The 14,272-nt window shown below is 35.5% G+C and overlaps 1 protein-coding gene across 1 annotated transcript; it reads right to left on the bottom strand.

Moving 5' to 3' along the window:
* Positions 1 to 10,313: 10,313 nt before the first annotated feature.
* TUSC1 (tumor suppressor candidate 1) lies at positions 10,314 to 13,840 on the bottom strand. The gene has a single exon (XM_081264583.1). It carries the CDS (start codon positions 13,746 to 13,748, stop codon positions 13,146 to 13,148), a length of 603 nt encoding a protein of 200 aa, XP_081120709.1. The 5' UTR covers positions 13,749 to 13,840; the 3' UTR covers positions 10,314 to 13,145.
* Between the last annotated feature and the right edge of the window lie 432 nt (positions 13,841 to 14,272).

Here is a 14,272-nt window from a genome sequence, read left to right as displayed (position 1 = left end):
TTCTTGCATAAAAACCCCCATGTTGTAGCCAGAGCTGGAGCCTGGGTCCACTGCACAGATACTCTAGTGTGAATTTTCACAAGATGGTCTCTGAATTCCTGATAGGGAGATTTGGTGAACAGTTTCTTTCCAGAAATTGGGGGTCAGGTAACTGTATGTCTTAGACACGGCATAAAAGGCTGCATTGGCTATAGAAGAGAAACAGCCAAAGAAGATTGGTGGCTTGAAAGGAGAGAAGCCTCCCACCCCTAGACCAGAAGCCATTGAAATCCTAGCAACTGAGAGTCCACTTTGGGACAGGTCTTCAGGGCATAACCTTTTTGTATATGTAATAAGCACGAATTTTGATTCGTGCTTATTACATATACAAAAAGGTTAAATACCCTGGGTTATACTTATGTATGCACACAGCAGGAGTTTGTTCAAATTTTTCTACATTTCCTCCCCTTTCCAGTTCCTCCTCCCTCATTCTCAAATCTCATTCTTCTACTCCACTGAAATTCCCTATATCTTTATAATATCAAATCCCGCTACACATAATTTTTTCCCTTATTTTGCTGTAGGTTCCATATATAAGAGAAAACATTTGACCCTTGACTTCTGAGTCTGGTTTATTTCATGATGTTCTCTGTTTCCATCTATGTACCAGGAAATGCCATAATTTTAATCTTTATGCTGAATAAAATTTCAATGTGTATATATACCACATTTCTTAATTCATGCATCTATGTATGGGTGGACCTTTTTCCCCCACATCCTCTTCAGCATTTATTATTATTCATATTCTTGATAACTGTAGTTCTGACTAGTGTGAGATGAAATTTCAGTGCAGTTTAAGTGTGCATTTTCTTTCCTAATTGCTAATGATGTTGAATATTTTTTCATATATTTGTTGGCCATTTATATTTATTCTTTTGAAAAATGTCTGATTAGATTCTTTTACCCATTTATATGTTGGGCTATTTGGGGTTTTTTTCTTGCGGGACAGCGTTAAACTTTTTGAGTTCTTTATATATTGTGGATATTAATCCCCTGTCAGAGAAACATCTGGCAAAGATTTTCTCTCATTTTGTAGACTCATCCCCTTTGATGTGCAGAAGTTTAATTCGATGCTGCTCCATTTTTTGATTCTTGGTTTTATTTCTTGAGCCTTAAGGGTCTTGTTAAGGAAGTTGGTGCCTGCACCAATATATAGAGTGTTGGCTTTATATTTTCTTATAGCAGTTGCAGTTTCTGGTCTAATTCCTAAGTGTTTCATTTGCTTTGATTTGACTTTTGTGCAGAATAAGAGATAGGGATCTAATTTTATTCTTCTGTATATGTATATCCAGTTTTCCCAGCATCATTTGTTGAAAAGACTATCTTTCTCTAAGATATATTTTTGGTATCTTTGTCAAGTATCAGATGAGTGTAAATATGAGGGTTTTTCTCTGTGTTTTTTATTCCATTGGTCTTCATGTCTATTTTGATGCAAATGCCATGCTGTTTGTTTGTTTGTTTGTTTGTTTTTACTGTAGATCTGTAGTATGATTTTAAATCAGACATTGAGATGCCTCCTGTATTGCTTTTCATGCTCAGAATTGCTTTGGCTACTCTGGTTCTCTTATTCTTCAAAATGAATTTAATTACTGGTTTTTCTAGTTCTGTGAAGAATGTCATTAGTAGTTTGATTCAATGAATCTGTAAATGGCTTTTGGTAGTATGGCTGTTTTGACAATATTAATTTTACCTATTCAAGATTATGGGAGGTCTTTACATCCTCTAAGGCCTTCTTCAATTTTTTTCTTAGTGTTGTATAAATTTCATTTAGAGATCTTTCACATCTCTGGTTAGATTAACTCCCAAGGATTTTTTTTTTTTTGAGGTTATTGTGAATGAGATGGTTTCCTGATTTCTTTTTCAACAGAATCACTGTTGGAGTACAGGAAAGTAATTGGTTTATGAAGGGTGATCTTGTAACCTGTTACTTTGCTGAATTCATTTGTCAGCTCTAGAATTCTTCTGGTGGAATTTTATGGCCTCTAGATATAGGATCACGTCATCAGCAACAAGAGACAGTTTGACTTCTTCTTTTCCTGTTTCTGTTCCTTTAATTTTCTTCTCTTGCCTAATTGCTCTGGCTAGAGTTTGGGGAACTGTATTGAACAGAAGTGGTGAAAGTAGATATCATTTTCTTTTTCCTGATTTTAGAGGAAATGTTTTCAGTTTTTCTCTGTTCAGTATGATGTTGGCTTTTGGTTTGTCTTATTTAACCTTTTTAATGTTGAGGCAAATCTGTTCTATCCCTAGTTTCCCCAGTGTTTTTTAACATGAAAGAGTGCTGAATTTTATCAAAGGCTTTTTCTGCATCTATTGAAATGATCTTATGATTCTTGTATAGTTCTTTTTAAGTGGTGAATTACATTTGATGTAGGTATGTTGAACCAATCTCACAAACCTGTGATCAAACCCACTTGATCATAATGTATTTTCTCTTAATGTGCTTTTGAATATGGTTAGCAGATATTTTGTTAAGAATTTTTTGCATCTATGTTCACCAGTGATGATGGTCTGTAGTTTTCTTTCCTTGGTGTGTTTTTGTCTGGTTTTGGTACTAGAGTTATACTGGCTTCATACAATGTATTTTGGAGTGTTCTCTCCCTTATGATTTCATGGAATAATTTGAGAAAGACTGATGCTAGTTCTTGAAAGGTGTGGTAGAACTCAGCTGAGAGTTCATGTGGTCCTGGGCTTTTCTTTGTTGGTGGACTTTTAATTGCTGTTTCATTACTTGGTATTGGTCTGTTTAGTTTATATATATATATATATATATATCTTCCCAGTTCAATTTGGGCAGGTACCATGTGTATAGAATATTGTCAATACCTTCTAGACTTTCTAGTTATGAAGTATAATTTTTCAAAATAGTTTCTAATGATCCTGTGGATTTCAGAAGTGTTCATGGTGATATCTCCTTTCTCCTTTCTGTTTATTTGGGTCCTCTCTTTCTTTTGGTTAGTTTGACTAAGGGTTTATCAATCATATTTATCTACTCAAAGAAACACCTCTTTCTATTTTTTTATTCTCAATTTCATGATTTGTGGCTGTGATTTTAATTGATTCCTGTTTCCTACTGATTTTGGAATTAGTTTGTTTTTCCTTTTCTTAGGTCTTGAACTGCAACATATCTTATTTATTTGGAATCTATTGTTTAATGTAGGTACTCAATGCTATTAATTTTCCTCTTAGAACTGCTTTCATATGGTCACAGAGATTTTGATATGTTGTATCTCTGTTTTCATTTGTTTCTAAGAACTTATTTTTTTCTCTCATTTCTTCTATGGTCCATTCTTCACTTAAAAGAGTATTTTTCAATATCCATGTGTATATATGGTTCTTATTATGTTTCTTGCTACTGATTTCTATCTTCATTTCATTATGATCTGATAGGATGCATGGGATTATTTCATGTTCTTTGTATTTGCTAAGACTTATATTGTGATCTAAAACATCATCTACTTTAGAATACTTTTCTGAGCTGCTGAGAAGGTGAGTTTAGGTGTTTTGGTATGAAATATTTTGTAGATGTATATTAGGTCTGCTTGATTTGTAGTATCATTTAGGTTGGGAATATCTTTATTGATTTTATGTTTGGATGACCTGTCTATTGATGATAAGGGTGTGTTGAAATCACTCAGTATTATTATATTGGGATCTATCTTGGATTTAATGTTAGGAAGAATTTTTAAGTGCATTAACATTTGGGGCTAATGTATTACATATTATTAAGTCTTCTTGTTGGATTGTTCCCTTTATTAATAAATAATGGCATTTTTGTCTCTTCTGATTAAGTTTTGCTTAAAATCTGCTTTGTCTGACATGAGAATAGTTACTCTTGCTTGTTTTGAAAACTCCATTTGTATGAAATATTTTTTCCATCCTTCTACTTTCAGCAAGTGTGTGTTTTTGCCTATGAGATGAGTTTCTTGCAAAGAGTACATAGTTGGATTTTGTTTTTCAAATCTAGTCTGCTAATCAATTTCTTAATTGGAAAGTTGAGAGCATTTAAATTCAATGTCATTATACATATGTGTGTGTTATGCCATGCCATTTTGATTTGTTTAATTCTGACTTGATTTTCATTTAAGTGGTTGCACTTTTAGTGGTCTTCATCAGTTTGGTAGATTTGGCATTTATTTGAATAGAAATATATCTTTGAATATTCTTTGTAGTGATAGCTTAGTGATCAAAAACTCTAGTAGTTTAGCTTTATCAGAGAACATGTTTATTTCTTAATCTATTTTTAAAGATAACTTTGCTGGATATTGTTATTTTGGCTGACAATTATTTCTTTTAGATATTGCAATATTTCATTCTAATTCCTCCTTGATTTTAGGGTCTAAGATGAGAAATCAGAAATAAACTTTACTGGTTTGCCTGTAAATGTAACCTGATGTTTTTCTCTAACAGCTTTTAATATTCTTTCCTATTTTCTATGTTAGGAATTTTGATTATGATGCACCATGGAGAGGTTCTATTCTGATATTTTCTATTTAGTGTCTTATGAGCCTCCTGTATTTTGTTCTCTTTCTCATTTCTAATATAGGGGGCGTGAATTCTGTTACTGTTCCATATAAGTTGCTCTTAATGCCTTTAATTTGTATCTCCATATTATCCTATATTCCAATGACTCTTAAGTTTGTCCTCTTGATGCTATCCCAGAATTCTGATCATGATCTTTTACGTTTTTTTCCTTTACTCTATAGTTGGGTATTCAAGTTCATATCCCTGTGTCCGAGACCTAAAGTTCTGTCTTTACGGCATGACATTCTTTTTTTTTTTTCTACACATTTTCAAGTTAATTTTTCTACACTTTTAAGTGAATTTTTAATTTGATTCCTTTTGTCTTTCATTTGCAGGAGTTCTGATTTGTTTCTTTTCATTATTTCCATTTCTTTATTGAAATGGTTTTTTATCTCGTGTATTTCCTCTCTTAATTCATCCCTTAGACCTTCTTTGAGTTCATCAAACATTTTAAGAATCAGTTTTTTATAGTCTTTCTCTGGAATTTCATCTAATTCCATAGCTGTGAAATCCTTTGTTGGGGTATTGTCAATTTTGGGGGGAAATTTGTTTGCCTATATCATCATGTATTCAGAGGTCTTGGACTTGCACATAAATTGATATGAATTTCCATTCCTCTTTTATACATTTGTCCTTTTGTTTATAATTACCTTTTTTTGTTCTGGAACTTTTCAGGAAGTTCAGATGTCCAGGACATCTCTCTTTCTCCCCCATATTCCAGGAGTGGAATATATCTAGGAGTGCAAACTGAGGTCCCTCTCTTGTTATTACTCCATGGGGCCTGATTGTTGATTATAGGTTGCTGTCTCCCAGTTAAATGTGTTGAAGTATTATTAAGGGCCAAGTAATGCATTGGATGAGATTTGCTGTTATTTGCCTGAGTTTTGTATATTTTTTCATCAGGACACCTATTTGGCAACTTAAAGTGTTCCAGTCACTTTCCATCCATTCTTAGAGGAAGGTGGAAGCCAGAAATAACAATAATATTGGCAACAGATTTACAGCCTCTGTTTTCTAACTTGATATCTGTTACACTAATTGTCACCTATGTAGGAATAATGGAGTCAGTACTTAACATAAGCACTAATAATAAAATTCATGAAATAGATTAGGCATAAAGAACAGGTATCTTTTACATCATCCACTGTATTAATAATCACAAAAACATGAATTGGGTGGGATAGAAATTACATATACAATATAATTATTTTAATGGGAGTATCGTTTCTTAAGTGAAGGGAATATAGAGGGGTAGGAAGGCAAGAGAACATCTGAAATATTTGAAAAGTGAACAGATGAAAGGTAGTGATGACAGCTATAGGAGGAAGAATACAAAAATAAGAAATGTAATTTTTAAAAAAGCAGGAGAAGAGGGAACAGGAAATTTTGAGTATTAGTGGATGTTAAAAGTGAAGAAGCAGCAATAAGAGGGACAAAAAACAAGGTACAAACAAATATAAGATCAAAATAACACAAATCTACATATAATTATGTACCAGCTACTCAAAGCAAAGCTAAACAATAAACAAGTGAAGAAGAAAGTAACTAAAATGAAAGTAAAATTATAGTAACACATATATTTGAGCCTATCTGCACAGTGCGACACACACACACACACACATACACACAATCTTACAGAATTTTTTTAGAGTTAAAAAATAAGAAAATATGATAAAATGATTTTAAAGAATTTCTTAAAGATTAAAGAAAAAAGTAAAAAAATAGGCATACATATGGGGAGGTAGAAATACTTAAGGAAAACAAACAAAAAAACAAACTCATTTATGCTGAGTGGGTCAAAACTGGTGACAAGAATAAATTTTCATTTTTTGTATTTATTTCTATGGTATATAACCCTTGGGTTAAGGACTAAGGATTGTTAAATTTATGTGTTCCTCACCTAGCTGCCAGTCATTGTGTCTAAGAGCCAATTCTGATTGTAGAAACTCTCAGCTTCTCATCTCCTAGTATAGGCTGGGATAGACTGGTAAATGCTGACAAACTGTATATTCTTGTAGTGTGGTTGGTGCAGACTTCCAAATTGAAAGCTGCAGCAGCTGGGGTTTGGTCTTAGTTGACCCTTGAAACTCTGTCTTTGTTTTTGTTTTTGTTTTTGATATTTAATACATGCCCCTGTTGACAAGGAGATGTTGATCTCTGTGGGATGTCTGGAGCACCAGGAACCAAGGGATGTGGCTGTATGCTCTGGGCACAGTTTTCTTTACATCTATCTCAGTCACTGTGGTCCAGGAAGACTCTGGGGCTCATACTAAGGTACTGATGGGTCTGCTGGCAACTTCCTTTATGAGTTCCCAAACTCCTGTCTCTGATGGTAGCCTCACAGCATTGATAAATGATTCCTATGCCAGCAAACCCAGTTCTTGCCCAACTATCTGCCCACGGGCCAAGCAATTTTGGTTGCTTTTTCACTCAACAACCTCCCCCAGTGCCTCTGGGTCCATAAAGATCAGCCTCCCTCTCTAGTCCACAGGTTCCTCAAGGACTCTTTTTTTCCTTTTTCTGCCATACTTTTGCCTCTTGCCTGTGCTTCTGCTATTGCTGCTCCTAGCCAAGCAGGTGCCATCTCTAACATATTATATCTTATTTTATGTTCAAAGTTTCTGAGTGTCTGTGTCTGTATGGTCTCTTTTACTGTCTAGTTTTCAATTTCAGTGAGTTCCCTTAGTTACCTACATTGCTAAGGAATAGCATTTCCACTTTTTTTAAGTTTGGTGCTAAGTAACTGCTGGGAAGTGCACTCTTCCTTTAGTTTACCATCTTTTTGAAATCTGTTGATACAGGGTTAAAGATATGGGGATACAGGTTTTACATGGACAGTTGACAGAGGTAGATTCAAATGTTTTCTTAGCTGAGTCATACAAAGAAAATAGTACAAACATATTGCATATATGTTAGTATCTTAATGGGGAGATTAATATAGCATTTCACTAAATATATTTTGGAGTAAAAAAAAAAAAGATCTAAATGATTCCTATGCCAGCAAACCCAGTTCCTGCCCAAATATCTGCCCACATTCTATGTAATGGACTGGATGTTTATGTTCCTCTCAAAGTTTATATGTTGAAATCCTAATCCCAATATGCTGGAATTGGGAGGTGAGGCATTTGAGAGGTAATTGGTTCACAAATGGGAAGACCTCATGAACAGGATTAATGGCTAAAGCTCTCACTTTCTGAGATGTGAGGATTATATGAAAAGTAGGCATTATGTTGACCTATATTATCATCTCCGTTCTATTCTGAATCAACTTTCTTCAACTACTTGTTTCTGTCCTCATCTTTCTGTAAGCATTTGCCTTTTATTTCCATGTTGTCTTGAAGAACATAGATCAAAATGTGAAGAAACAGAATAAACATCAATAGAAAATAGGATTATCAATATTAACAAGATAATTACAATTTATTTAAAATAATATTTTTAATTATAACTATAATAGGATTATAATAGTATTCTTCCATCATCCAATAATGCTCTTGAAACTATTGAAACACACATTTAATCTGGGAACACAATGAAAATTAACACCAGAAATCAGTTATGATTAGAGAAATTATGTTTAACAAAATGATACTGAGAAAAATATGAGAAATAAATATAAGCTATACTATTTAATTATTCAGCATACTTAAGACTTTTAGTCACACTGAGAAATTCAAGCCTCAATAGGCATTTACATATGTAAAAGAGCAAATGTATACATCAAAGTCTTCTTTATATCATTATATTTAGTAAAATTTGAATTATATTTAAGGTAGAACATTAATTAATTCTTCAATTCAGAAGACAAAAGTCTAAATTTTAGAGCTAAAGAGTTCTCTTGAACATCATTAATATTTTAGAACTTGAGCATTCAAATTAACTCTCATTAAAAATTCTTGAAAACTGTCTCATCGCAACTTCCCAGCAGCATTGTATTCTAGAGAAAGCTTGAATAAAGACAGAAAACTGCATGCTAAATTTGGATAAGATGAAATCTGACCATTAGTAGAGTACCATGTAAAATGTAGATCCCTTGAAAGTTAGCTTGTTAACAAAAATTTCTGAAGGACACAGGTAAAACCCTCTAAGGTCTCTTTCAGCTCTAAAATTGCAGAATTTTAGTCCATATAAAAAATAAGATGAACAGAAATCATTTCCCCCTCAAGTTATACTTTTAGGTTTACATATGAAATAGAATAATGTTTACTAAGTAGAGGCTTTTAAAACCATATTTTAATGACATACAATTTTCGGAGATGGTTTATAATTATAGGAATGCCCTCTACAAAATTTAGTAGCTATATTTCCTTATTTATTTTAAGCAATGTCTTAGAGTTTATACCCATATGGGTAGTACATATGGGAATGAAAATGCCAATATTTTTCAATCTATAAAGCAAACACATTATATTTCTATTTTAAAAGTTATACATATTCAAACAAAAATACCTGTTCGTATATATAAATGACTTTTTAAAAGTTTTTAAAATATACAATGTCCCTTACATCAAAGGAAATGGATACTACACTGAAAATTCACCTATCTATGTGTATATACATTTATGTGCATGCATGGGCATGTGCACATCTTTAATTTTTGAATTTCAGTATCTTTCTATTTGATATTCCAGGAACTTAGTGCAAATAAAAAAATTAGGAACAATTATAAAGTCACTGGTTAATATATGCCCTTTGGAAGATATGACTCTGATGACCCAATCACCTTCTATTATGCTCCACTTCTTAAAGGTTCCACCACCTATTAATGCCACCACAGTGGAGACCAATCTTCCAGAGTCTAAACCTTGGTATCCAAACTATACAAACTATATACTGGGAAATAAGTATATTCTGAATATGAATTTCATAATAAATAATATCTGTAATGATTAAACACATATAATTTAATTCCGATCATTGAGATATAGTTTAATTCTGATCATTGAGATATAGTAAACGTAACTTAGGTCTTAAAATTTGAAATTTTAGCAATGGTTAATTTTAATAGTCAGTTATATATATAATTAAAATGTTTTCCTTGATATTAAATATTTTTGTTGTGTAAATAGATGTGTATACTATCTATAGCAGACAAGACAGGTAGGTGAAAATAAAATTATAGTAGTAAAAAGACAATTTGTAGTTAATTTATCACTAAATAGAAGTATAAATAATTTATGTCATTCATGAAGGTTTTCTGAAGATTTTGTAACAAATTCTCAGTAAAATTTATTCCATTTAGCAAAATAGAAAATAGTCTGTGACATTGGAATCAAGATCATGCTGCTAACATTTGTTAGTATATATTATTAATTCAATTTATTAAATAATTGGGTGTTTCATTCTGGAATATTTATGAATTGGCAATATTACGTGAGAGTATTTAAAGAAGACCAAATGCTTTTAAATATTTTTCAAATATTTATAATATTTAAGAAGTTTAGCAAGGGCCATTTTTTCTATGAGCTATGTAAGTACTTATTTTTATTCCTTTGATTCATATCCTAACTTTTATAAAGGAAAAGATAAAATACTTTTTGTGAGTAGCAGCTATAAAAATGTAAAATGCCAATTCTTCTCACTGAATTTGTTTGCTAAGACACATATTTTTGGGTTTTATTTCTAAAAATTGTAAACTGTCTTACTGAAAAACTGATCTGAAATTATGAAAATGGCAAACTACAGTTTTAGTTTTAGATCAAACTGATCCTAGACCAAACTTTCTAATAACATACTTTAAAATAACAAAACATTTTTCATATGACTTTATTGGTTACCCTGGAAAACATCATCAAAATTGAAATATATATTAGCCTTGATGCATCTTCTATGGCATTTCCCCTCAGAATTTTTAATGCCATTAAGGAATTAAGCTCAAAAGTAATCTGTGTGAGTAATTTTCTTCAATAATTTACAGAATTTTTTTCACCAGTAAATTTAACAAATTTAATATTCAATCAGACTTATGTTGTAAACAATTTTTAGACAAAGTATTTAAGAACTATACAACCAACTACTTTGTTTCGTTGTTGAATATTCACAATTTTGTAACAAGTGGCAAATATTTTTGAACATTATATTAAATTACCCCCTTATCTTATAAGGTTTTATCTCTCCTCTTTGCTTATGAGGAAGGAAAAATGTCAACATAGTCAAAATTTACATGTCTGATAATACTCATAAAGTCATATACAAGCAAAATCGAGAAGGCAATACAAAATGTTAAGCAAAATATGCATTTTCAATTTTCGTGCTTTAAACTGCAAGTCTCACCAATTGAACACTTAAATTGAAGCAGGCATTTTGCTTATCTCAATAAAATTTTTACATTTTGAGGTAGATGCTACAGTCCTTTTACTAATGAGAAAACTAAAGCTTAAAGAAATTAACAAATTTAACCTTAGTTTACCTTAGTAGGGTAAATAAACTGTCTTCTAAAAATATTTTACTTTGTTTCCCAGTTAGAATATGAAGTAAAGGGGCATAGGATTAATTTTCATATACTTACCTTTTCTTGCCAAGTTGCTTCTATATTTTGGCCATAGGGACAATTTAAATATTCAAAACTGAGTATCAATCATCTATAAGCAAAATGGAAAGTGTTTTCAATACTTCGAAGTAGAAGAATAACAAAAATGAGTTTCCATTGCACGTTGGTTTGTAATAATTATTTGCATTACAATAAATACTCTGAACTTTTGGGCTATGCCATGTGTAGCACATATTCTATGCCATATGTAGTAACCAGCTCTACTCATCATTTGATTTTCCCTGATGCTTTCCATTACTTAAATACTCTTAAATCCGTGAGGCTCAGAAAACAATACTCCAAAGTATGATGCTTAGTAATTTGTGAACTAGAGGGCCCTAGAAGAAGTGGTCTCTGACTTTTTTCCTATGTTTCTTTCCCTGCTTGCTGCTCTCTTCCTGGCAGGTTATTCAAAGTAGAACTTGCTTTTCCCAGGGCAGCTCATAGAAACATAGAACATAGAAAGAACAGCTTTACCTCAATTACAAAATGTAGATATATTTTCAAACTCTCTCATCCTTTTCTGCTCAGGAGCAGGCCACAAAGAAATTCTCTGATCTGTTTTGTCTGATAGTAGGTCAAAAGACCCTTAACTCTAGAAGGGGTCTTGTCCTTAAGCCCAAGGAAAGAATGCCATATAGAGAAGCCAAGATACCATACAGGTCTTTCCAGGCTATAACCAATAGGTCATATACTTTTCATGAAATCATAATTCTACAGGGATGTCCATTCCTCCCATCTAGTCATAAACACAGGTTTCACTGAGTTTTTAATTTTAATTTCCAAAGGCTCTTGTTTTACCTAAAATTTAGATTGGATAAATTTGCCATGCTTTTTTCTTGTTAGCCTGTCTGTAATTATAGAAGTATTGACCATGACCTTTATGATGGGTGAAAAAAGAGGTCACACTTTTTGCCTCTATAGTTTTTATCAGGTACAAAGTTATCCTCTTCACTACTTAGTAGGCCAAAGTGTTATTCATAAACAAAATGCAAAAAAAAGTGATCTTAGAACGTTTTGTTATTAATCTCTTTTTCCTGACCACTACAAAAACCATGATGAAAACGGAAATGATTCCACTTGAGTGTTTTTGATGTACAAGTAACTTACAATTTCTTAAAAGCTGTTAAACAGTTAAAATGATACAAATTAGCTACACATTGGTTAACCTCTAATATTAATGCAATAATAATGAAAAATGCTTAGATGAACTAATTCTTTACATTATTTTAAAAGTTCAGTTACATAAAGTAAAAAACAAAACCAAAACAAAACAAAAAAAACCTTACAAAGGATAACCAAATCTAGATATTAAAATAGGGAAGCTATACATCTCTTAAAGACACATATAAAATTTTAACACACTTCAAATAATAGTCATGGGAAGCTTTTAGATTATTTTTAATGGACTACTTTTATTTACCAGTTCAAAGGATTACCTATAGGAATATACTTAAAAATTCTCTGGGGTGAAACAAATCAGTATATATTAAATGTATGCGGACTAAGTCAGGGGCAGACAAGAATTTCTAAGTCATAATATCATCTTCTTCTTTATAAAAAGGTAGTACTTCGTGGGATATCCATTGAATACCTATTTATAAAAACACACACTCAAAAGTATTGGCCACACAAGAAATAATAACTGGCGGCTTTAGTGGATTAAAGAAAGAACATCAAATTCGACCAACTCAAGATGCATTATTCAGCCCTCAAAGAATTATTATTGAGAAACAAAAAATACACTTAGAAAGGTTCATGAATCAGGAAGAGCTTCCAGGAACCAGTTCTTGCTGTTTCAAAACCCGTGCTTCTGTTGCAGGGCCTCTTCCGGTGGAACCAGCAGGGCCCAGAAGCAGGTGCCCACACACATGGGGGCTCCAGAGCCCAGACACTGCAGGACCCGGCGGGAAGAGGCAGGGTGCCACCGGAAGTGTCAGGTGGTGGGCTGGAGGCACTGAGCTCAGTAGTCCAGCAGTGTAGGGTGGGAAAGCAGCAAGCGCGGAAGGAGGGGCGCTCGGGACGCCCCGCCTCTCCTGGCTGAGGCCAGAGGCTACAGCCAGGGCCCTGGGGGCGCCGGGTCCTGGGCACAGAGGCCAGAGTCGGGCTCCTGCACAGGCGGCTCCTCCTTGTCCACACGCGGGCGCGGCCCTTGCTGTTCGAGGTGCAGCTGCAGCAGGGCCCTGCGGTACATGGCCTCCAGCTTCTCCAGCCGGGCCCTCAAGGCCCTGGGGCTGCCTGGTTCATCCTCACGGCGACCACCTCTCTCCCTCCGGTTCGTGCCAGCCTCCGGGGGACCCAGGGCCGCCTCTGCGGCCATCCGGTCGCCGCCCTCCCCCTGGAGCCGCAAAGCCTGACGGAAGAGGCTGCGGTTCTCGCGCTTCAGCCGCCGGTTCTCGAGCCGCAGCCGGGCGTTCTCCTCGCGCAGCCTCGCGTTCTGCCGGTCCCGCTCGTCCCGCGCGCGGATGGCCTCCAGGTGGCTCGCTGCCAGGTCCGCGAAACGCTCCTCCAGCTGCTGTCGGGCGCCACCCGCACGGCCTCGCCAACTCCCGTCGCCTCCGCCGCGCTGCGGAACACGGCCCGGGCGGCCTGGCCCATCGGTGTCCCCGCAGCCACAGCTCCCGCGCCGGGTGGCGCCACCACGCATGCGCCACATCCTTCCGGCCCTAACCGCGCCGCCAGCGCCAAGGGCCCGGGGGCCGCGCGCGCCGAGGCGCGGACGAGTTCGGGACCCGGCGGGGCGGTCCGGCGACAGCAGAGTAGAGAGGTGGCGAGCGGCGACTGCTGGCTTGTGGCCAGAAGAGGCCGGGAATTTGCCCGGGTTGAGGCGTGTCCTGTTTCCCGCGGCGGAGCTACCCCCCCTGGGCCTGCTATCTCTGGGCCCAGCTCACACACAATGCCCCGGGGGAGCTCTTTCTGCTCATCCCTCTGGCCGGGCGGGGAAAGCGACTATCCTCTGCTGGGCGCTTCCGTGCAGGCCTGGGCACTGCAGGAACAAGCCGGCCTCGTCCAGTCCTGCTCTCCAGCTCAACCACCATTGGTTACTTTGCTTTTTATATGGCAGTCTCAAAATCAAAACTACTACTTCTAGTAATAAGTAATGGGAAAGAACTATGAGGCAAACTGAAAAGCTGTCATTATTTCATTTAAAACTTAGCGGTTAAACCCATCCCTGTGCTT

This window comes from Spermophilus citellus (genome assembly GCF_964194105.1).
Source record: "Spermophilus citellus genome assembly, chromosome: 2".
Classification (NCBI taxonomy): domain Eukaryota; kingdom Metazoa; phylum Chordata; class Mammalia; order Rodentia; family Sciuridae; genus Spermophilus; species Spermophilus citellus.
The sequence above is the reverse complement of the archived record's forward strand: the minus strand, read 5'-3'. Positions and strand labels throughout refer to the sequence as shown.